The sequence below is a fragment of the Tiliqua scincoides genome, chromosome 5, assembly GCF_035046505.1.
Source record: "Tiliqua scincoides isolate rTilSci1 chromosome 5, rTilSci1.hap2, whole genome shotgun sequence".
Lineage (NCBI taxonomy): Eukaryota > Metazoa > Chordata > Lepidosauria > Squamata > Scincidae > Tiliqua > Tiliqua scincoides.
This window is the reverse complement of record NC_089825.1, coordinates 11,475,491-11,501,351: the sequence shown is the minus strand read 5'-3', so window position 1 is coordinate 11,501,351 and position 25,861 is coordinate 11,475,491. Positions and strand designations below refer to the sequence as shown.

Below are 25,861 nucleotides of genomic sequence, written 5' to 3'. Positions count from 1 at the left end.
GGGGACCCAAATTTTCTATGCTGCTAAATCTGCAATGGCACATTCAGGCATGAAAGTCTCCACTTGATAGCAGACATCAAGCATAAAGTGCTTGTCTGAACCAGTATTAGTGGATTCTGACAATCAGTCTGAAGTGTTGGTGAGGAACATGGTTTATTTATTTCCTGCCATTCCCTCCAAATAGTTGGAGCATTGAAGGCAGCACACATCATAACCAAAAATCAGTAAAATGCAAAATAAGAACAAAATATAAAGTGCAATGATCAAAGAATAATGCAATAAAACGAAAATTAAAACGAAAACTAAAAATTAAAACATTAAAGTTAAAACAAAATACACACTACAACCACAAAATGCAAAACTAACTAAGAAGGGAAGGCCAAGCAGAATAGGGAAGTCTTCAGCCCTTGCCAGAAGGCTAACAGAAGGGGCAGTTCTTAATTCCAACGGGAGGCAGTTCCGTAATAAAGAAGACATTGCTCCATGATGCCATCAATACGGCATCCTCTAGAGGCAACATGAGCAGAAGGGACCCCTCCACTGACTCAGGGGACTAGTTGATTTGTATTGGAGAAGGTGGTTCCTCAGGTATCCTGGCCCCAAGTGGTACAGGGCTCTAAAGGTCAAAATCAGCACCTTGGACTGGGCGTGGAAACAGATCGGCAGCCAGTTTTGTTTCCTATTTCACTACAGGATTGTTTCCTATTTCACTACACCATGCCTGTTTGCTCTTCTTGACAACCAGAAGATGGCACTAATGTTCCTCAGACACCTACGTCCTTTCAGTCAGAAAGGAAATCTTCTCTTCCACAGATTATTACACATAAAAGTTTAGGGCCCCCTATTTTAAACAGTTGCCAACATATTTCAGGCTCTGTGGGACTACTGTCAGGTCAAATGCAAGAAGTGTCCTTAGAAGGTAAGCTTTTAGCAGTGGAAATAGCTGAATGTAAGACTTAGATCTGTTTGTAATATGGATTTGTGCATATTTCTAAATTTGATTTTTTTTTTTTTTAGGTCATTAGGCAGACCTAAGATTTTTTTTTTTTCAAAAGCAGACCAAAAAGGGGGGAGGGATAAACTTGAAACAATACATCAGGAAAAGAATGCAAGAGAAACTTAGGATTTGAGTTAGGTCCGAACTACTACAATGCATCCGATACCACTTTCCCATTTAACTGCTAAGATACCAACTTTTTGAAAATGTATCTTAACTATTACAAGGGAAACTGGTATTTAAACCAGCAATAGAGAAAGCCGCTAACTTGAATAAAAGGAGCTATGAATATTTAAGGAGATAACAGACAACTCCAGTTAAATAAATATCTAGACTTTAAACAATAAGAGTTTGAGATTAAAGTATATTTAACCGACAGACAAAATGACAGGATGCTGCCAAGGTCTCTGGAGCATCCTTCTTGTTTTCTGGAAGCAAACTCTATCCTATCTGGTGTGGACAGGGCTAGGAATCAAAAAACTAGGACGGGTTCCAATGCCACCATATCTAGTCCAGTGAGATCACTAAAAACTAACATAATACATAGCAGTGGAGACAAGAAAGAATCATATTACCAGCAGATGCAGTTCCCAGCACCACCGGCTGAGTTTTTGTAACGCTAACATCCCAAATTCCATCCCGATGACCAATATACTCTTTCACCAACTGGCAGATTGCTCTGGATGTTGTAGTTTTGAAACTGGACACAATCTGAAGAGAGCAAGAGATAGCCTTGAGATACACATATATACACAATTGCTTACCACCGCCCCAAATATATAATATTAATATGTTTTAACTGTAGCACAGTCTATGGATGCATAAGCTCTAAGATGTTTTCTCCTAAAAACAATGGAACCAAATTTGTCCTGTGTCAAGTCAGGAAACTGTATTGTGTACCCCAGAGCAGAATTTGGCCCCACATATGCATTTTAGGAGGTCATAATGCAACAAACTCTCAGATTTTCCCTTCCCTTTTCCTGATAAACAGGTGGGCATAATCTGAGGAATGCTTTACATTTTTCTCTCCAAAATATATGTGCCATACAACTTTGTTTATTATACACAGCTAGCCAAAAATGGCTGGGATGGGGGAAGGGGAAGGAAAGAAGTGCATAAAACTCCAAAGCTTGAAGCCATTTGAAATGGCAAAAAAAAAAAAAAATTCAGCTAGCTCTAACAGGAAATGACAATTAACCTGGAAGCACAGGACAATTCCTTTTGCATGATAATGAAACATTCTTCCCAAGATATAGTTAAAAAAAAAAGAGGAAGAAAAAGTATAAGAAAAATTAAAGCCAATAATGAATGCTTATTATTATGGATTACTTTACTTCCTGCTCTTATTAAATGCCTTTTTTTAACTGAGGCACAATTTGAGTTCCAACTGCTATGTTTTTCTTTAAAAGTGCAATTGATGCTTCCTTTTTCCCATTAAAATTTTCAAAAACCTCTCTTATGGACAGCAGTTCTCAGTTCTAATAAGAACAACAAGCTCTAAAACAGTTACTCCCTCTTCCTAGCAGTAGACTGATTTGGGTAAATGTTGGGGCATCAGGTCAAAGAGAAGAATGGAGGGAAAGGAAGTCGGGTAAACAATTGCAGCTGTTGTACCTGCAGCATGACTATCAATTGCTGAGCCATCTTCATGCCTAGAAAGTAATACTCTTGGAGTGAAAAGGCTGCCTTGTAGGGCGGCTACTACAGCTTCTCCAGAATTTCACTGGCATTTCGAAGAGCAAGTGTCAAGGACTAAGGAAAGTGTGGCGTTTTCAATTTGCTAGCGTTTGTAGACAAAGGAGAGGGTGTGGAATGGACTGTTGTAGTTAGTGGGGGGAGAAACTTGGACAACAGGTATGTTTTGATACGAAGTGGCAATTGATCTGGCACAAGTAGAGTTTGGAGGTCACAGTAACAGATGAGAAAGAAGCTTAGGTGGAGGGGAAGTTGGGGAGCGAATACGGTGCTCAGGTCAGGGATGGGAGCCGGTAGTTGGGGGACAGTGGTTGTTCTAATGAAGACGTTTTGGGGCAGACCATTTATTGGCACATTCGAGTTTGATGGAGAGGGACATTTATAGTGGCTAATTACTACTGCCGGTCCCTCAACCATCAAAACTAGTAATTTTGTGAGAATCATGCATATGACCAGAGTTTGTGTTGGATATGGAGTATGACCAGCCCCAAAAGAAGGATAAAAAATGATGCGGACTGGAGCTAAAGGTGATAGAGAATGAACAAGTTGAGGAATGCTGGCTTAACAGCAGTATTCTACACATGTTTACTCTGAAGTAAGTTCCACTGTGTTTAATGGGGTTTGCTCCCAGGAAAGTGCTACAGGATTCCATCCTAATAATGCTCCTATATACCGTTCCCATTTCTTAATGGGAAATTTTTATATACATACATTAACTTCTAATTATGGCACAGGTATACTAAGTCACTTCCAGACTCTCTGTACAAACAGATCTTCAAAGCAGATGTTCACATTTCATGCCCGTTCCAGAGAGAGATTAAATTGCTCAGCTTTTTGTTTTAAGGCACTGCAGTAATTTGCAAGATCATTCTCATAATTAAAAAATCCTGATGCAAGAAGCAGTCCCAAGAGGCAGTCTAAAGACAGTGAGAAAAAGGCTAAGGATGCTCCACAAAATACTTGTTCAGGTGCATTTGTAAAATTCTTTTCTTTTTAGGTAAAGAGCAAAAGTGAAGAAACAAGTATTTTTTAAGCATCTTTTATTCAAGTGCACTCATCGGGTTTCTCCCTGCTTATATAACTCTGTGGTTAACCTAGGTTTGTTACTGCATGATAAATCAACTGACCCTGAGCCACAATGTTTGTGTATTTCCCCAACAGGAAATCTGGGCACTATTTTAACAATTGCAGTGTATATATATTTTATATTTATATTTTGTATATTGTGGATTTTATATAATGATGCTGCATTTTTTCATACGATTAAAAAAAGTGTAAAAAAGGAAGCGTTCAGTGTTGCCACAAAGAAATTAGACAGCATGAAGGGAGACTTGGGAATATACTCAACTTTTAATTTAAAAAAATTGGGAATTTTTGAAGCACGCTTAGAAGTAGAACCAGTTATATGAAGTGTTTGATAATTTGCGCACAGTTAAGACAAAATTCTGTATGCAACATGTACTGTGTTGTAAGCAAACATAAGAAAAGGTTTAAATTTTATTCAATTCTGTTACTGCAAATAAAGTCCAAGGAATGTTTGATGAGAGAGATAGAGCTGGTGTTCGAACAGTGAATTGTGTTAAATTTCAAGGGGGAAAAATTTAAAAACTGGAAGACTGTAATACAAAGTGAAAGTATTCCATTCTTTTTCCTCTTTGTTAATCTTTATAATGATGAAATGAGACCTAGATGGAATCATAATTAGGTGGTTAATGAGCAGAATTGTTTCAAAGCAAGTAGAAGCAGTAATTACTATGGATGCATTGAAAAGGAAACAGGTTAATTCTTGCAGAAATAGGTAGAGATTAGTACCTGAACCACAGTGTGGAGTTAATCAAAAAATTTCAACGCAATATTAAAATGCAGTTGTCAGATTTAATAAATGTCTTCAAACAAAATGGAGTTATGTATGAGAAGTGGAACAGTAGAATAAATTGCAGCAACAGGACTAGCATACCTCTCAACTGTTAATAAGAAGTGCAGGAAAGTCCAACTAGCCTCTCGGGCCCCACACATCACCTCAAGGAGGCTAATGAATTATGAGAAGATCTCCTCTGTTTCCTGAGAAATTTGAATTCTATGTTGTGTGAAAAAAAATTGATGCTCTAACTGTTTTAAATTTGATGAAGGAATGGTTCTCAAGCAGGGAATGTTATAAAATTTCTGTTCTTGGAAACAGCTATCATTCTTCCAGGTGTTTTGGTTACCATCTTTCAGTTGCAGAATCCCAATGTCTAGTCTACAGAGTTCTGCAATGCCGTTTTACTGAAGCAGAAATTACTATTTTGTCTTGCTACAGACAAAGCACTTTGAAATCTCATTCACTGCCAAAAAGAAGTTCAAAGAAAGTAATGAACATGAATTGCAACACAGCCTTGGTGTTACTGCACATTGTTGCTTAGAGAGCATGGCTCCCATCCTATAACTGCTTCTTTTCTGGTGAAAACCCTGGCTGTGCTTCTTGCTTCCCTGTCCTACACTGGACCTACACTGTCCCTCAACAGTAAGTCCAGTTAGTAGTTGTTCTAAAGCCTGTTGGCCTCTGTGCTCATTTTCATGCCTAGTCATTTGCTAAGCTGCTGTAACAGAGTGGCTAAAAGACTGTACATACTATGAATCAGAAACTCTCCAGCTTCAAAAGCGTTTCTACCACAAACCCACCAGGTGGCCTTAAGTAAACCACTTCTCAACCTTTCATCTGCATTATGGGAAACAATAATTTACAGGGATGTTACGTACTGTTCTTTGTTCTACAGATGTAGCCTCCAAACTGTGGCCTGCGGGCCAGATCCGGCACAAAGAAAAAGCTGTCTGGGTGTGGCACTTCCCATTCCATGACACAGCCTTCAGTTAATCTTCTCAGAAACTTGAACCAGGCAGCCACTTCCATTGCCCATCACCCCAGCAGGCTCTGTGTCCTTGACTTCCAGGCAGAGGAGGCTGCCCAGTGTGAGTTTCTGAGATTGGCTAGAAAGATAGGAGGCTGTGGCATGGAACAGAAAGTGCCATACTGTGCCCTGACAGTTTTTTCCTTATGCAGAGGGCTACAGTTTGGAGGCTGCTGCTCTACAGGAAAAAGGTAATATATATATAACCCCTGCTAATTGGGTAAGAGGCACTTTTTCAAGTGGGTGCTCCTCTTTTTAGCAGGGGGAGAGTAACTGGCCCACCTCACCCCAGCACTGTCTGTTCTAGTGGCTGTCTGCTGGTATTCATTTGCATCTTTTTAGATTGTGAACCCTTTTGGGACAGGGAGCCATTTAGTTATTTGATTTTTCTCTGTAAACCGCTTTGTGAACTTTTAGTTGAAAAGCGGTATATAAATACTGTTGATTGTTGATTGATTGATATGAAGTACTTTGAACATTTAGAAGAAGCAAACAAATGCTAAGCACTATTATAGTTGTTGTTCCCATGACCACTACGCATGGCAAGTGTTGTGCTGTGCTTAAAGCCTCTCCAATCATGGATGCGAGTTTCCGTTTCCTTCTCACAGTATGCTGATTAGCTGCCATTTGTTATCGGTACAGTATATTTTTAATGCTTTTGTGACGTCACCTCCAAACGTCAGTAAAGCAGAACTCTCACAGCCCATGCCTTAGACTAAGGCAAGAGCCAATCAGGTGCTGGGCAGCCTTTCAAACAGCAGCATGAGATGCATAGCAGCTGCTTGTCAGTTAGCATGGGGGTTTAAAATCATGCACATCAATTGAGAAAAAAGGAAGGGAAATGGTTTAAGGGTGCATATGTCATCAAGGCATTGAAGTCTACATATGCAGGCAAACTTGCTGCATTCTTCCTCTTTTGTAGGAATTCTGGGGAAGCATTTGGAAGAATTTCTCTTGGTGGAAGGTCGCACACTGACCAGTCTTAGCTGTTAACATCTCCCACCTGCAATTTCTGAAGACACTGCCTGCGACCCTAACCAATGAAGTATTTCCAAGGGCAAAACAACCAGACTTTGTGGACTATTATAGGAAATGGAATCTGTAAGTAAAGTTTCAAAAAATTCAATTCCTAGGCTTTAAGGGATCATACTCAAGTTTAAAGCTTTCTGTATTTTTTTAAGTGGAGTTGGCTTCAACATAAATATTTAGCTCATTGACCCATTTAGAAAAAACAACCAAGCACACCAGAAATGACATCCTTGACATAATGTCATAATGTCATCTGTGCGATGACAAGCTGTACCAACTGAAATTCCCTCCTCTATACAATTGTTAAAAGTCCAGGATCCCTAAAGTTGAAAGTTTGCCCACCCCTGGCTTGGATGAAAGGAATGCACACACCTAGCTAAATTTAGTGTCCAGATCATTTGGACACATTACCGAAAGTGAAAATTCAAGGAGGAATGTCTCAGCTGTCTTCTCTGGACTGAGAAAGGAGGATGGTTAAGACAGAGAAGCGGTGGCAGGCTACTGACCTGCACAAGAATCCATTCTATTGAAAGAAAGGGGATTTTGGACTTAAGCCTCCCAGAAGGTATAGCATGTTAAGCAGTGAAGCCGGGGGCTCACCAGAGCTTTGGCATATAACCCTAACCCTGAATACGCAAGCATGAGTATGCAGACAGCAGACCACACTGCTCTGCAGAAATGAAAGATCTGCACATATATTTCACATCCCCAACTAACGTGCTCCCTCAGAGCTTTCATTTCTTGACCAAGTGGTACAGGACTGAACAAAAATATGAGGCAGATGCACAGATTTTGTACTACCCCTAATAGCATGTCTGCATGCTGGAAGGAGGAAGAATATGACCTTTCCTCTACTGGGATTCCTTAATGCTGTTGTGCCTATGTGAAAAAAAAATTTGTGCCCCAAGTATCCCACCTGCCTGCAAGAGAAGAAAATGGAATATCTTCAATACTCTAACAAGCAATGAAGTCATGCAGTACTTAGAAGAAATCAGAAAAGCAGGGGGGTAAGACACTTCTCTAGCCATTTGCTCTCTTACATTCTAACTTTAGTCATTAGTATCTAAAGCAGAAACAGGTGGTGACTAACAAGGGACAGCACAAGGTCCTCCAAGAGGGCACAGTTGACAGATACGATATCCATAGAAAATAATTGGTTAAGATGAGATTCTGCATGTTCCACGCTCGCTACCATTTAGCTGTGCATGCATACTGGCACACTGGGAAGCAAAGCAGTTACCCAGGAGTCTCCACCCCATATTTCCCAGCTTCCCACGTTGAAGTTGCGAGGTCCACCTGATTTGCCTGGGAAAGAATTTGAGCGCTACATAGCAAGTAAGAAGAGATAAGTGTTCAGCACTTGCTTTTAAAGAACAGCAATTTTAAAACGCACATTTAAAAGTAAACTTCCTTATTTAACCACTATGTAGAAAGTGACCACTAGCTAAACATATTTAACGGATATCAGACATATTAATCAGACATATTAATATACAATGAGAGAGGATAAACCGCTATCCCACAAGAGGCATAGTGCACAATGGGACAGACAAAAGGGAAGGATTTCTAAAGCAACAACCATTATAAACACAGTCCATTATCAAATTAAAGCATCTCAGTTCATTAAAATCATCATGAAAATTGCACATACAGTACTAAGTATTTGTACTATACATCATTTATCTATCACTACTATATTATACCTAAGTGCATATTAGACTTTCATAATATAAATTGTAAGGTGAGGATCGCTAGATCAAAAATGGCAGGAAAAAGAAAATTGTCAAAAAAATGGGATTGATAATTGTACTCTTGCTGAAGTGGAGGCTGTTTCTAAATTCCAAATGGAGTATCTATACACAACTTCTGAGTGAGCCCTGCTACTATTCCAAGTACCACAGGAGGGCAGACAGCCTGAGCTTGAAAATCCCTTCTAAATTCTCACCGCTTGCCTAACCAGGTAGGAATGGCTTTGGCGGTATTCAGTCCAGTATAAGGGAGACGGATTTAGCACATGACCAGAATTTAAAGCCCTCCTGAGGAATGCTACCCACAACCTGTCCATACACTTTTAAAAGTAAAGTGGACAGCATCACTTTAAACACTTCACCCTGGATGAGCTAGGGAGATCATAACAGAGCCAGGGAGGAAGTAGGCTGGAGGGTATGAAGGCAGGTTCAAACTGTGAAGGCCAAAACCCATACAGTAAAAATACATTTACAGTGGTGTCTCGCAAGACGAATGCCTCGCACACCGAAAAACTCGCAAGACGAAAGCGTTTTTGCGATTTTTTCTGGTGACTCGCAAGACGAATTTTTCTATGCCGTGCTTCGCAAGATGAATTTTTAAAATTAAAAAGTTGAAGTTTTGTGCTTGAAATTTTTGAAATCCTCTGTACAGTATGTATGCCTTTAAAGAGCACTTAATAAACACTTTGTAAACCAAATTTGACTTTGTTCTAACTTTTTTTGCCCATAGGAACGCATTAATTAAATTTCAATGCATTCCTATGGGAAACCGCGCTTCGCAAGACGAAATTTTCGCAATACGAAACGACTTGCAGAACAAATTAATTTCGTCTTGCGAGGCACCACTGTATTTTTTTTAATGGGGGGAATATGCCAGCAGCTTTCAGACAGAAAGAAAAAAAATGGGATAGGCCCTTTTAAACTCCCATCAACTGGCAATGCTACCTTCATGTAATGATCAGGGCTAGAAAAACATCAGCTGCCCACTCCTAGAACTTTAATGCTAGCAATAAGTATGCCATTGAATTCGGCATACAGCAAACACCTAAATATGGACATTTGCATGTAAACATATGATTCTGAAAGCCCTGTGGAAGACATCACGAAAGTGACCTTCTCTGCTCATGAATGAGTGTTTGCTTGTGTCATGACTTCCTACAACTAGCATGTGACTGATACTTCAAAGCATCTATCAGGTTATTGGTAATTGCATTCAACGAGCAAAACCCAGTCCTACAGAAGTCCCAATAATCAAAATGTTACTAGTAAGCTAAAATTGACAGCATCTCAACAAAAGGAGTCCTTTTGTGGCTTCCTCTCATTGCACGCACTTTTTTTTTTAGTGCCACAATCCTACGCATGCTTACTCAGAAATAAGTCCCACTGTGTGCAATGGGGCTTATTCCCACGTAAGTTGTTTAGGATTTCAGTAAGTACTCATCAAGTCAAACCAAAACATTCCTTAACAGCTAGATAAACACCAACACCAATTGTTTTGCTCACCTTCACAAAGCATGCTTGCAAGTAGGCAGATCTCAACATAAAACTGCCAAATTAGACTGCTAAGTAAGATACTGAAGGTCAAGGAAAGATTCAATGTGTTTCATACCTTACTAGTAGATGCCTTGTAAGTAGTCTTTAATTTCTGAGAGAGCTGACTGGTACTATGACTGGCTGTTGAGACAAATAAATTTAAAGGAAGGTTTTGTTGTTTTTAAAGAGAAAGTTTCATTAACTTACTTGAACATTGGCATCAATATCCTTCCATTAGATCTCAAACTTAAGTTTGAAAAGCCATCTAAGAGAGGCTCCTTGGTCAACTCTCTTCTTACCTTTTGTTTTCAGCTGTCCCTTGCTCAGCTCAGCTCCGTCAACGGTTTGGCCTTCTGCAGTTAAGCGCTCATTAAGTGTATCAATCTCTCTACGTACTAGCAGTAGCATAAAAATTCATGTTAATGCAAACAATAAAGCAAGTAATATCACAATGTTTAAATCATCTATCATAATTTATATTCTCTTTTCTAAAGCCTTGACTCTGCAGGCTAACAATCTCCAGTTTGCCTCAAGTAGGAACTTTGGGGGGGTAGTCACCACACTCTGAAAAACATTTGGCACTGAACTTTCCCATCAGGTTCACTTTTGTTTAAAAATCGGGTTTCCTAAGAGGGATAGCGCTGATGCTGCAAAACAGATGTCAGGAGGATTTGCATCAGATAGTACTGATGCAAAGCAGATTCAGGAATGCAAGATAGCTATCTCTCTTCCATAAGTAGCTAGTCATGGCTTGCCAAAGAATTTGTTCCTGAACATAATTCCAACACTAAAAGACAATGAACCAAGCATCAGAGCTTGCCAGGTTATCGATATTCAAATCAGATATACTTGGGAACGACAAAACTTAGATAGGTACTGTTGAAGACTAACCAGTAACTGCCATTTCAAAATTCACCCCCTAAGCCAGTGATATTCAAACTGTGAGGCGTGGCTCTTTAGGGTGGCGCCAGGAACTCAAAAGAGAGGGGTGGGATGTCCTCTCGCAGCGATACCATCACACCCCTGGGCAGAATACGAGCCTGTCTTCTGCCCATCGTCTGCGCTTTTTTTTTTTAAAGCAGAAGAAATGGGAGTTGCTCAGCTGCGCAAGTGGCTGCTGCCGCCCCGCTCCGCCCCCTTCTCCTTCCACTCCGAGGCTGCCACCTTCTGTGTTCGCTGCATGTTGTTTCCAAAGCTCTTCGACTCCAACCCCCATCTGGCAAGCACTGAGCATGCTCAGCTTGCAGTCCTTAACCCTTGCTGATCCTTGTCTGGTTGGTTCCTAGTTCCCAGCCTGGGATAGCTTCTCATCAAAGTGAAATCTCTCTTTTCAACCCCCTCCCTCTTCCACTCCTCCCTTTCAATCTCCAAACCTTTCCACTTTCCTCCCCCTCCCCAAATAAAACGCTTCCTATTTTACCAGTTATCAGGACTCTTAAAGTTGCTTCCATGCAGTTGGCAAAGGAGGAGGGGAGAGACAAGCACACACTTTACTTGGCCAGGAGCAGAAAAAGGGTACTGTTTTTAAAGTGATTTATTAATCTTGTTGTTTGACTGAAGAGGAAAGGCTGTACTTTTAAAGTGATGAATCTTGCTATTTGAAGGGAATACTTATCAGCCATTGATGAAGTGATTGCCAGCCCAGTCCTATCCACACTTTCCTGGGAGTAAGCCCCATTGACTCTAATGGGACTTACTTCGGAGTAGACATACAAAGGCTTGAGCTCTGCATCTCCTAGTATAGGAGACAAATCAGCTTCCTAACCAAACCCTTATCAGCACTGATATCTTTTCATGGTCTATTTTTGTTTTCCCCACCAGCTGCTGGAAAAATTTAATTTCATTAAATTAACAAAGGGTTCAATCCTATCCAAGGAGAATGGGAGAAATGACTAGTTGGATTGGGGTCCGCAGGGGTGTGTGTGTGTAATGTTGGTCAGACTGGTTGTTCACAAAGTTCATTTGATAAAACAATTCTATTGGTATGCTTACAAAGTTTAAAAAAATGAGTCCTCCTGGACCAGACAAAATCTACCTGCTCCAGCATCCTGTCTCCAACAGTGATCAGCAGCTGATCATTTATAAAGCATGTATATTGCTGTGTATTGATAATATATTTTAAGATCTGCATTTAATTAATGATATGATTAATATGATTAATATTAATATAGTTAATATATATTTAATATTTATTATATTATAATAAATATAATATTGTTAATATTATATTTAATATATTTAATATTTCTGGCCACTTCCTGTTTAATGATGTCACTTCCAGCCCTCAGGAACATGATGGGGATTCATACCCAACAGCCATGGGGGTCAAGGGAGCCACTGGCCGGAAACGTTTGAGTACCACTGCCCTAAACTCTTAACTGGAGCCTGGGAAGCATCTCTCAACTGTCTCAGAGGCCATCTTCCCATGGCCCCTGGGTGGCAACAAGAGAAGGACCTTTTCAATGATGAAATCCTCTCCCAAGAGAGGTGCACCTGGTTTTGACTACATATTTTTGGCACCAAGTGTAACCTATTTTCTCCAACCTTTCAAGACTGATGCAAATCTGCTGAATTTTATTTTGCTGACTTAATTGGTTTTTTGGTTGTTTTTAATTTTTGTTTAAGATTAAAAATACAACCAATAAAACATAATTTGGTGTGTGCTAACTTCCCTGGGGAAAAATTATTTTGATGTTTATAAAGACATACATTTTTAAATTAAAGGTTGTTTGCAATTTATAAACATGTACTAAACAGCTTGACAAAAAGCACTGGATTAGAGTCCAATCCTATTCAGCCTTCCAGCACCGATGCGGCTGCAATGCTACCCCAAGGTAAGGGAATGTTCCCTGACCTTGAGGAGGCCTCAATGACCACTCCACCACAACAGGATGAAGTGCACATACCATTGGCATGGCTGCATCAGCGCTGGATAGGATTGGGCCCTTAGAAACATACAGTATTTTAATATTCTGACACTAATAATAAATAATAATAATAAAACTTTATTTTTATCCCGCCCTTCTCCCAAAAAGGGACCCAGGGCACTAGATCTTAAACACTTAGGGATTAGATAAAATTGGTGCAGGGACACATTATATGGCATGTGGACATTAATGTCTTGAAATTTAACTGTCCATTCTGAGTATATCTTGAGAAGATGACTCATCATGGTTTAAAGGGGCTGAGGTCTAGAATAACAAACTGAAACAGAATGCCCTTAAAAACCACTCCTCCCTTACTATATTTTCTCTGCACCTCCTTTCATCAGCATATTTTTTCCAATAAATTGTATAAAGAAACTCACATTCAAGATTTTCAATGTAGAGGTTCTCAAACTCTCTTTCTATTTGACCAAAAAGATCCAGAAGCGTATTTCTAACAGATGATGGCAGCTTGGAATCCTACAGAGAATGAAAAACATGACCCATATGAAAGTTATAGATTTGGGGGAGGCAAGTTGCTATAGCACTTTATGAAAAGTCTAAAGCTAATCTTCAAATTCTAGTCATAGTTCTTACACTTTTAAATCTTTTAATCTTTTGATCTAATCTATTAATCTATAAATCTATTAAATTCAATCTATTACCATAGCATATCAGAAATTTTACCTGCATTCAAAAAAAATCAGAAGCATAAAAATTTTCAACACACACATGACTGAAAAGATCAAAAAGAAATTCTGGAAGTTTGTGTCAGACAGACTGGATGCCATTCCAATTAACAGTGCTGATTAAGTAAGAAGAAAAAATGTCCTTCGAATTTCAAAGTTGGTATTTATCTCAATCACTAAAAGGAACCTACACTCCAGGGCACATAGTTCTAAATAACCCTACCTCCATATACAAGTTTTCTAGAAAATCATGAGACCAATAAAACACACTTGAAGTTTTAGAAGACAAAGTATAAAATAAAGTGCAAAGTCCATTTAGAGTAGCCATTTTCAACCACTGTGCCGTTGCACACTGGTGTGCTGCAAATGATCTGAAGGTGTGCCGCAGGACTTTGGGAAAGGGTCATTTATTAGCAGAGCCATTGGGGGATGTGAGCCCCCCACCAACAGTATCTTGTATCTTGTCAATTGTCAAAAAACTGATGGTGTGACTAGTACCTTGTCAGTGTGCAGAGAGATGAAAAAGGTTGAAAATCACTTTTTCTACTAGCTTCATGGTAAAGACAACCTTAGACACTAACATTTTCACAGCAGCCCCCCAAAAAATAATCGAAAAAGATGCTTAGATGCTGAGTCAGCTTCAGGAAGCAGCTTCTCAACTCTCTTCAGGTAAGCCCTAGTGCGCAAGATGTGCACATAATATTCTCCACTAAAGTGGATGAAAAAGCCTGAACATATGGATGCCCTAAACATGTGTGCTCCCTCCAATAAAAAAAATAGTCTGGGATCACTACTGAGGTATTTACTCTTTGGCTTGCCATACACAACAAGCAGAGATTTTTTTTTTTGTTAGAGCTTTTCATTACTTATTTATTAATATAGTGAAGGCTGATTGGAAAGAACAAAAGGGAGCAAGGCAAAAAGATTAGTAATGAGATCCACTAAAAAAGCAGCAGGACACACACAGGAACTCAAACCAGTAGTAATCTTAGGGGTAAGAGAGTCAAGGTTTAATATTCTCTGAAATGCTACCATTCTGAGGGCAGAAGAGAAATGGGAAACACATATTTAACAGAGCTCAGTCAAAACTTCCATTTTAGTCAGGAGATGTATACTTCACCCATGATGCTATATAACGGTAACTTAATAGTTAAAAAAACAAGGGCATAATGTTCCCTATACAAACACAAAACAGCAGTGATTTGATCTTTGCATGGCCTTCAGCACTATTTCCAAATCAGCATTGGAAAAGAACTGTACACAGCAAGATTAGTCAAAGGTCATCTGTCTCAAGCTTTTCAAGGAAGTATTTTCATGAAGACAAGCAAGACCGGTTAAGAGAATGCAATGAATACGATTACTTCATAAGTTAAAAACAAGCACTTTGTGAAATGGGTCACAATGCAAAACTGTTTTGAGACTTTGTGAAGATTTCAGATGCAGGCAAGATACCAACCCTAAATCCTGTGTCACCTTCTTGTAGTGGCTAATATGCATCAAAAATATTTTATTTCTGGGCACTGAGCAATTTCTATATTGAAACTAATGTTCCCTGCAGTAGGCTGGATGGAAATACCTGTAGAGACTCAAACAGCATTTTTTCTAAAAAGGTGAGAAAGATTTTGCCTGCCATTTAACTACAAGCAATCACTTTGAAATGTAGTTCAACAGAGAAGTAATTAGCAATTTTATTGCAAAATTGATTTCATCTATAATGATGAGATTAGAAGATCCCAGGAAGGTCCCAAAACAGAAACAGCTTGAACCCTAAGACCTCCTCAAATCTGTACATGCAGTTTGTGCAACCAGCCCAGTTAAATTGTTGATCCCCTCTCTTTGCACAGTCAACCCCAAACTCTTATAAGTTTCAAAAGCTGATTGCTGTTCAGCACTGGCAAGAAAGGGCTAATGTTGGAGAAAACTATTTAAAACTCTCTTCACTCTTCTCTGTTCCTGGCCAATATTTCAATAAATGTAAAGTAGACATGATTCACCACAGAGATACACTGAACACTTTTCTTTGTTTTCATGCTAAACTGAAGATGCTGCACTCAAAAGCAGAATCCTTGCTGCCTTTGCAACTGCAAAGGCAAAGGGGGCAGCAAGCTAAATTTAGATAAAACACAGTTTGACTCATTCATGAATTTCAAAGAGTGGTTTACTCAAAGTCAATCTTTCAAGTTGTAATGATGGTGATGAACCAGACAAGGGCTGTTTAAACACATTCCCTGTATAGACTTTGGGCCAGATTAAATTGAACAGATGCCCTCCACACTGTCTCAGCACATCCATAATCACTGTCGTTGTCCCGTCCTCCCCAGCTAGTGATATGGAGGTACTATAGCTGCAATGCTCAGTGGATTGTTAACAAACTATTATAACCTACCTTGATAGGATAGAAGAAATATACAAACAGTCCAGTCTCATTTACCTGGCCTTCCAGCATCTCTCTCTGCAATCCTGATCGCTCTTGCTCAGAACTGTTGGTTCTTCGTATAGAAAGACTGTGAGATTTGCGCTTTTGCTTTGCTTGACGAGCAGTGGCACAACTTCCACTTTCTGTGGGCATTACTTCAAAAAAGTAACTTCCCAGAAGCTCCTAAGATAAACTAAAAATCAAGCATCAAATTTCACAATTTGCCTTATATAACAAGCTGCTCTTAGAATTATTAACTGGAATGGAAACATTTAGGCTTGCAGAATTCTTGGAATGATTTTAGGTATGTTTCTTGTTAAATCTGCTGCTTTTAAAATTTAAATTAAAAGGTGATGTGATTTAAGATTACACAAATACATACCAGTTTTTATTTTTAAATTGCAAATACATTACTATTAGAAGAGTAAAATGGTCAAACCACATTTTTCACCATGAACTGCAAACTGGCAAGATTACTTCACAAAGCAAACAATTTAAGGCCTTTTAAAGTTACAATCCTATATACATTTACCTGGGAAGTAAGTTCCATTTAACTCAATAAGACAATGAGACTTACTACAGAGTAGACATACATACGATTGTGCTGTAAATGTTTTCCAAATGTAACCTAGTAAGTATAGCAAAATGCTTCCAGGAAAACAAGCAACCTGCTATTGCAGTTCAATTAAATACATGCGAAGTCATAAACCTAGCTGGAAATACAGAAAGATGATGTTTGAAGGACAGTGTCAGGTGAAAGGGACAAGCCACTAAGGGTTATGCAGTTGAATAATGCAGCAGTTTACTAAAACATGTCTGTTCTTAAAGAGTGAGTTTCTTCAGCTACTGACTATCAACACAGTGAAAACAGAGTGGCTAGTTTAAAATCACTATGAGGCATTTCAAAATTTATTTCCAAAAAAACTGAATTACAATATGTCTAATAAGACCTGACAGTGCCCTTCAACCAGAGCCATCATGCATATATAATTTTGCTCTCCAAATTAAGAAAAGCACGTTGCATTGCATTATTGTAAAGCATTCAAGAAACTGCCCAGCGACAAGTCTACCACCAATAAAAAGACCCCATTATGCAAGCAGCATTCCCAAATATTTTTTCCCAAACTCCATTTTAACAAGGGCAGCAACTTCTAGCCAATTAAAATGTTTTAATTGATTAAAAAGACAATTGCAAATCATTAGGCAGGTGAATTTTAAACAATTCATGTTTAAAATAAACATTTTAAAATTTTTATGTAAGTACTTGCAAATCCAAAGGTGGCAGGCACTCCCTTAGAAGAGGGATTCCTCCTCTCTCACATCAGAATGCCTCTTCTAAGAAATGGTGGGCCATAACATGCTTGCATCATCTAAAAAACAAGGAATGCTTTTTGATTCAGAATTTTATTTTTTGCAAATTTTTGCAGATTAAAGTGGCTAAAACTTCTACAACTAAGATTACTTTAATTGAGTGACAACTCTAGTTTAAGAATGCAAGTCTAGTTTCAATTTAGACAAATTACTGTTGCTTTGAAACCACAGTTAACAGGCTAGCAACTTAATCTGAGATAAGCAATAGTGTACTCATTTCCAGAAAGTTTCCAAAACAGTAAAGACAGTAAAAGAAGCAGATTCAGAACTCTGCAGAACAAAAAACCAAGAGAGGCTGAATAAGTACTATATTTTAATTCCTAATTCTCTGTCTTCATTTACCAGTTAGTCATAATTTTCATGAGCTTAGCAAGCACCACAAAACATATCAGCATTTTGGGAAAAGGCCCCTTACTTAATGTCATCTTACATAAAGTTAAGGCAGGGGTGTCCTGCCATAAAGTTTTTGGCAGGAGGGCCACATCAGCTCTCTGAAACTATGTTGGGGGTCGGGGGGGGGGGGGGAAGAATTAATTTACATTTAAAATTTGAATAAGTTTACATAAGTTTACATAAGTGGATATATTAAAGATAAACTTATATGAATGAATGAATGAATGGTCTTGCAATAGCTCAAGGCCTATACAAGGCCTTGCACAAAGCAAGGCTGGTCTTTTCTTTGCTGCCGCTACTGCATCACAGACATGAAAAAGCAAGCAGTGGAGGGAGCCCTCATCCCACAGCTCACGCGAGAGGTCAAACAGTCGCCCTCACTCTGAGAGTAGTTGCAGAGCTGGAGCAGGGCGGGCTCCAACAAATCTCCGGAGGGAGGGCCAGAGGCTCGTTGGAGACTGGGGGTTCCCTGAGGGCTGCATTGAGTAGCTTCGAGGGCCGCAAGTGGCCCCAGGGACGGGGTTTGGGCACCCCTGAGTTAAGGTATGAATAATGCTAGTTTCCAATAACCAAATTCAAACTAACATAGGGCTTCTTATCACCACCCCAACTATCAAACCTCTTCCACTTTACTCAGAACTGGTTTTTACTTTCCTTCTTGAACTATCAGAGAAATGCAGTTCTGTCATCTTGCAGTATCTTTGCGAGTGGCACAAACCTAAGCCTCTGCTGTGTTCACAAAATTGTTGAATACAGGCTGTATCTATTAAAGTAATAGTTCCCAAACCGTGCACCAGATTGTGAGTGATTCAAGACAGCAGCATCCGGGATTGCTGGGCAGTGGCTCCACAGTGACAGAGCACCATGACTGCAGGTCGCTGTAAGTTTGGGAACCACTGTATTAATCCAATTGTGCTATTTAAACTTTTCCCTTTAACACACAGGCAACGTGCTTTACCAAGGGAGCATTTTTCTTAATTTAGCAAATACACTCAATCTCACGTACTGTACTTAGTAAAACGTTCCCCAACTACACTGTGCTGACCATACAATAATCTACACTTGCATTGTTTAGTTATTTCATATTTCTCAGCATCAAGGGTGTAAAATAATCTAGTTATGGGTCTTCTTCCATACTTTCTAGAGAAAAACTACAGGCCACAGTGAAAGTCAGTACAAGCCAAATCTGAAAGGAAGGAATCACAGAGTTCTTTTTCAAAATCTCTCATCAAATCTTTCCATCTGCTAATAGTATATTTTAAAATAATATTTTTATTATTCTTTTATTTCTAAAAGAACTATGCACAGTAAAAAAAACACACATACATGTTTTCAAAGACAGGTCCTGCACAATGAGCTCATAACCTAGTTTAGACTAAAACAGGAAAGCTAAAAATATTAGAGATGGAAAAGGTAAAAAATTAAGCATTTCAATGAAAGATTGATACAATGAGAGCAAGATAAAAGTTATTCACCAGCAAAATACTATCAGGTTAGTTAGCTAAGCATCATCATTCTGTGTTTCATTGTACTAATGATCTGTTGCACATATTCATGCACAAAAGGGACTGAAAAAGTTCATGCAGTATTCAGTAGAAACCCATCACATGCAAGCCCTTCCTCAAATCTTGCCAGAAGATATGCCTAAAACTGAGGAGGCAGCAAGCATATGCAAAAGAGGGAGGGAGAAACTTAACAGGCAGAATCAATCTCCAAGGGCCAATTGACATGTGTTGTTTCTCCAACATTGAGAATTTCCATGTACCAAAAACCCACACACCACTGCATGTGAAGGCAGATGAAATGTATACAGAAGTTTGTCAGGCGTATTCACATCAGAAAGTCAGTGTTAAGAAAAACATCACATGAGAAGCAGCTCTGTGTGGTGTGGCTTTAAGTATGGCCATGTTATTCACTAGAAAGACAAAATAGCCTTTTTATTAATGGGGAAAAAAGCAAGAGGTACTACTTAAATTATAAAGCAAAGGAAAAAATACCACCATTCTTTTTTGCTTTAGTAACAAATCAGTTCTCCAAACTGCAAAAGTGATTTGCATCGGAATCTACATCTTGCCACAGGGAAAAAAATCTTCACAACTTTAAAGTAAGGTGTGGAATGAACTGAACAAGTCCTTGGCAAATATGATGCTGTAAGGATATACAGAGGTGCTCATTTCTGACAGTTACCTGGATTCACCCTCTTAGATTAGGTTTTCAAAACAATGGAAAATTACCTGTCCAGTATATCAGTGTCATGTTAAATATCCTATGAAAACCATATTAAATATTAATTAGTGAAACAGTACAAAAACCAGTCAAAAAAACTTCCACATTTTAACAGTGATTATATCTGAAGCATGCAAGACTCCCCATATTTTAATCCTTTTGTTATCATGCAAGATAAGGGCCACAATGAGTGAATAAGTGAGACATTAAGACAGTGCACATTTCATATTTTCTTGTGTTTCGAATTTAATACAGTCTGACTCGTTATACACATTCAGGGTTGTGCTATCTACAGACTCCCTTAGATAAGATGGGTACCCTTACAGCACCATCATAAGTCTCCTTAAGTATGCCCCATTTATTTCAATTGGTTTAATACTGAAACCATGTCATCAATACCAGCGGAATTATTCCACAGTAAAGTCAGAGGAAGAATGCTCATTTGCAAGTAAGAACAGTGAAGATGGCTTCTGTACAGGCTTTTAACACACCACTAGACCTTAATAAACCAAATGCATTGTCAAAAAATATAATTTAAGCGTTTAATCAAAACATGGTTAAATAAAATACAAAACCACACCACCTAGGATCTGCAGGAGCACCTCTAGCAAGGCAATACTCACAAACAAAACTACTCTGAACTACTTCCCTCCATCACACCCCTAAAGAGGCAGAAGCCATTCGGGGTTTGGAGTGCAACTGCAGCAGCTGTTGCCTGTCCCATGGCAACACAAAACACAAGCAAGTTGCATAACATAGGACGGGCTTCTGAAAATTTCACCAGCTGTTGTGGGTGGAGTTCCCACAATAATTTTTAATAGCACTTTTAAATATTGTCTACATACATTGCAATAACACCAAGCAAGGTTGAGGGGATTTCTGCCAAAGAAGTGGCAAATTACCAGGGGTGCCCAGGGCATCTTAACCAGTGGACATCTATTGTGACCTTGTGTATGGACATGCACACCACCTGACAGGGAATTTGTCCTAAGGGAGGGAGCAGGCAAGCGAAGATGCAACTTCCTTATTTTTATTGTGCTAGTGCACCTAGCTGGAGGTTGAGGTGACTTAGGGACTTGCACCGATTCTGTTGGTGTGTACCCACTAACCCCGCAACGTTTCTTCACCTCACTTCTCACCCACTTGCCTGCCATGCCAAAGACAGTGCAGGGAAACTGGGAACTCCGTCCACTTTCTCCTCCTCCCCCATGCCTTGACCCCTTCAATGAAGGTGATAGTGCCTTTCCAGCCAAGCCATTATCCCCACAGATGCTGGAGGTTAAATAGGCTTGCCTTGTCTTATCGAGACCACCACAGCGCACCTAGGCAGTCACCTCATTCACCTGAACTCAAGGGATGGGTCTGCAGGTTATGCATGCTGAGAAGGCACTACCCATCTAAGCAACAGTTCTAGCCACATAATACGATGAGTTGCATCACACACTGAAAAGCGGGTGGCTACATTTATGATGTCAGTCTTGCAGCCAGAGTTCATCTTTCTCCCCATTTTCCCTGCTCTCTATACCCCTTCTAATGTAAGCCATGGTTACTGCCAACTGACCCTCAGCACCTCTCTACCTGAACTATGGTCACAAAAAAAGATGTTCAAAGTTATTTGCTAGAAGATAGAACAATGGGTTACAACTGATAAACCAAAGTCAAAGCTGCGTTTTTAATTTGTACCCTGAAATTCTATTCGAGCCTGCTCTCCCTCCTCCCATTTTGAAAATGCAGACATCTTCCCCTGTGGAAGAAGATGCTGGTATGCAAGACTTCAGCTGCTGAGGATGATCACTGTTCTTTATCATATCTATGGCACCTTCTAATCTTGAATGTTCTTTAGAATTCTTGAGAAAAGATTCTGTTTTGAAGCAGAACAGCACAAACTAACAAGGCAACATTAAATGCCTCAGCACACACTGCCAAAAATATTACTGTGACAGCAATAACACACTTGTGTATCTAGTACTAATCTGCTAATAAGCAAATGATTCCCCCTCTGGACATGTACAAGACTAATGGGTGACCTTGGGCCAGTCAATATCTCTTAGCCTCACCTAGCTCACAGGGTTGTTGTGTGGACAAAAGGAAGGAACCATGTATGACAGCCTGAGCTCCTTGACAGAGGGGCGGTATAAAATGTGAAAAAATAAATGTGAAATAGTTCTCCTATAATGGACTGTCAGGTCTATGACAGAAGTATGACTTATCTCAAATTACCCACATACTCGTAAGTTTACATACAGAAGGTAAAAAAGAAATGACACATCCCACACAATTTTAAAGCAAAGAAATGCAATGATGGTATTCAAAAAGAATACCATTATTGTAATTATCCTTTTCTGCCAGGCATGCTTTATATTTTGTAAATAAAATACTGATGTTATAAAATCTTCCCAATCGTCACCTATTGTATGCACTCTTACCCTGTAGCTTCTTTGATGCTTAATAATCATGATGAATTGTGTAACACATGGAGAAAAAATCTTCAGGCATATGCGATTCTGAAAGCCAAGAGATTATTTCTGTGTTTCAAGAAGTGTCCAAATGTGTAAGGACTGACGAAAGGAGTGCGCTTCCTTGGTTGTTCATTTCAGGTGACTTAAAGATGGAGGGAGGGAGGAATAAGAGGGAGGACAGATGACTGAACACTCCAGAAAAGCCTCCACTTCTACCCATTTCACTGCTTAACACCCTGGTCACCTTTGGGTCCAAATTTCAAAACACAGTTAAGCACCATTATTATTATTCAATTTTACACTCCACCCTTACACCCACATAGGAGCCACCAGGCAGCTTACAACAAAACCCATATGACCCCATTAAAGAAAAAAATCAACCATGACAAGTAATGAGAGACAAAGGCTTCATTAACAGAAGGTTTGTTGGAAACAAATGAGTCTTGAGAACACAAAACCATTTAGTGACTGTACCATTCAGAAAAGGAAATTCCACAACCTCAGTGCCGCTCCTAAAAAAGTGCTATCCCTCATCCTGCCAACCATATCTCAACAGACAGCAGGACCCAAAGAAGAATCTACAAGTGCACTGCATTTGATTCACAAAAGAGAAGAAGTGTCCTTCAAGCATCCAAACCCCAAACCACACAGGGTTTTAAAGGTAATGACCAGCCCCTTGAATTGAGCCCAGATGCATACTGGCAACCAATGCAGATGGAAAAGCATGCTCTGCCCCAGGGACCCCAGAGGGAACCCACCGCGGCATTTTAAGTCAGCTAAAGCTTCCAGCCTATTTTCAAGAGAAGTCTGAAGTAGATTGCATTACAATAATCCAAGTGCAATGTGACTAAGGCACAAAGTGCTATCACCAGATCAGCTTTTGTCAAAAATGGTTGTGCCTGGCACGGCAGCCAAAACTGGGTAAACGAACTTCTTATCACAACCAGCATCTGGTTATCCAGCATCAATGATCCAGAAGCACTCCCAAGCTGAGAACCTCTTCCTTCAGAAGGGAACTGCAACCCCATCCAGAGCCACGGTGGTGTAGTGGTTTGGGAGGTGGACTTAAGACCTGGATGATCCAGGTTCAAATCCCCCCTCAGTCACAAACCTTCCTGGGTGACCTTAGGCCAGTCACTTTCTCTCAGCCTCACCTATCTCACAGGGTTGTTGTGAGGACAAGAAGGAAGGGAGGAGCAGCTGTGTAAAACCGCCCTGAGCTCTTTGGAGGAAGGGCGGTATAAAAATGTGAATAAATAAAATCAATAAATAAACATACTTTCACAAGATACTCAGAATGAAGGAATGTAATTTAAAGGCAAGTTCAGCAATTTAAACGGTGTTTGCCTTAAATAGTTTGCAGTTAAGGGTACCTATATAGAAAATGATTACGTTCCACAAAGCCCAGCAGTGGCTTTCCAATTGTGTTTCAGAGAAACCAAGGATTCTTGAGAAGCACACCAGAGGATTCTACAATCAGTAATGACCTTTCCTGAATGACAGCTTGCTTATCTTCTCATTGAGGCAGGAAAACTATAGCTAGATTGTATGACTTCAGATGGTATTCCATGACTTTCATCTCCTCAAATCAAATACATTCTAACACTTAGATAACAAAAATGTCAATAATAAGGATAGGTGAGAACATTTCTCCCCAATATCTAGTTTTCTAAATTCAGTGGGCCTTTTTTGTACAAAGAATGGTTTAACCACCTCTCAGTGGTACAGTTCAGACAGTTCTACCATTCATTGAAAACTAATCCTAAGTTTCTATTCAGCTCGTTTCTATTGAGCAGTCAAGTCTTTTTAGTTCCCAAGGTATTGCTACATATGAGAAGAAAGTTGATTAGATCTGCTGCAAAACAAAAACAACTGCAGGAACTAGTGGCCAAAAAAAAAATTGCTGAAACAAAAATTACAGATGTAAGTATGGGGTATATACCTGTCAAAATGTATACTAGTCAAATACTGTTAATACATTATGCTTCATAACAGTTTCTGGTAGTGGTAGCTCCTACCAACTTTCAAAACACACATGACATAATGCAACTGCATAACAAGACACAGTAAATAAAGTTACAGAGGATAAAAACATGATGCAGGATGAGCTTTACTTCAGTCACACAACATTCTGCAGACAAGGACAGGACCATGATGTTTTAGCATAAACTACAGTAATACTTCCAATAATGTCACTTCCTTTAGTGCTGTTCTGCTACAGTGCTCTTTGACCTGGGCTGACTGACAGCTACTGAAACCAATGAGACCAGTGTATTCTGACCAATCAGCCCCACTTTCCTGTCTAGTCTCCTAAATCATCTGGCTTTCAATGAATTGATTTCTGCATTGTTGGAAGTATTACTGTATATCAGGGGTGTCCAAAGTTTTTGGCAGGAGGGCCACATCATCTCTCTGACACAGTGTTAGGGGCCGGGGGAAAAGGAATTAATTTACATTTAAAATTTGAATACATTTACATAAGTTTACATATATTAATATATTAAAGATGAACTTATATGAATGAATGAAGGTCTTTCAATAGCTCAAGGCCTATAAAAGGCCTTGTACAAAGCAAGGCTGGCCTTTCCTTTGCTGCTGCTACTGAATCATAGATGTGAAACAGCAAGCAGTGGAGGAAGCCCTCATCCCACAGCTCACGGGAAAGGTCAAACAGTTGCCCTGACGCTGAGAGCAGTTGTGTAGGGCAAGTGCGGGCTCCAACAAATCTCTCGAGGGCCAGAGGCTCATTGGAAACTGGGGTCTCCCTGAGGGCCACACTGAGAGGCCTCGAGGGTTGCATGTGGCCCCAGGGCCGGGGTTTGGGCACCCCTGCTGTATGTTATTATTTCAACAATGTCATTAAGGTACATGGCACTTGGTTTCACATACAGCAAGAAGACAGGTTCCTGCCCGGAAGACTCCCAATCCAGACAGAGACTTCAGACTAACAACACAAAAAGGGCAGAAAAGTGCATGCAAAGAAAAACTATGTTATTATGGACACCTATTTACGCTTAGCTAACATACAATAGGAACTAGGCAGTTGGGTCAAGGACATTACAGAAAAGGTAGCACTTGAGGGAGAATTTATGAGCAATTACCTCTATTTCACCTTAACAACAGTTCAGATAGTTCAGCAGAGTTCAAAAAGCCTATTTTGCCGGCTCACATCAAGGAGTAGGAACTAATCAGACTGCCCACATACTAAACGTGATTACTAGTTGCAGATCAGCCTCTCTCAACTAGTGGTACTTGAGTGGTGTCCAGTAGAACCCATGGGACCTCCAAACCCATGCCTCCTGTAAGCATGGCCAGCAATGCATCACAACAAGCAACAGAAGTCTCAATTCAGCAGGCAGAGCTTCAGCATGTGCTTTTGGGACATTCAAAAAAGCCCTACCGTCCCCCCGAGCTTCTTACTGGTGTATGTCATGTTGCATCAGGCCTCTCAATCCAGAATTAACCATCATCAGTTACTTCCAGTGGTACTTCC

The 25,861-nt window shown here is 39.7% G+C and overlaps 1 protein-coding gene across 3 annotated transcripts in view; it reads right to left on the bottom strand.

Moving 5' to 3' along the window:
- Window positions 1–25,861, bottom strand: part of WDR37 (WD repeat domain 37) — a 55,957-nt gene that overhangs the window by 22,692 nt on the left and 7,404 nt on the right. The window contains exons 1-7 of one of the 3 annotated variants that reach the window (XM_066630941.1): window positions 17,184–17,269; window positions 15,935–16,112; window positions 13,198–13,294; window positions 10,190–10,285; window positions 9,967–10,031; window positions 7,850–7,933; window positions 1,573–1,708 (exon numbers count right to left, since the gene is read on the bottom strand). In XM_066630941.1, coding sequence (XP_066487038.1) covers window positions 1,573–1,708; window positions 7,850–7,933; window positions 9,967–10,031; window positions 10,190–10,285; window positions 13,198–13,294; window positions 15,935–16,072 — 616 coding nt within the window. In that variant the 5' untranslated portion in view covers window positions 16,073–16,112; window positions 17,184–17,269. Of the gene's footprint in view, window positions 1–1,572; window positions 1,709–7,849; window positions 7,934–9,966; window positions 10,032–10,189; window positions 10,286–13,197; window positions 13,295–15,934; window positions 16,113–17,183; window positions 17,270–25,861 lie in introns of those variants that run through there. The other 2 variants (XM_066630942.1, XM_066630943.1) reach the window with 2 other exon arrangements.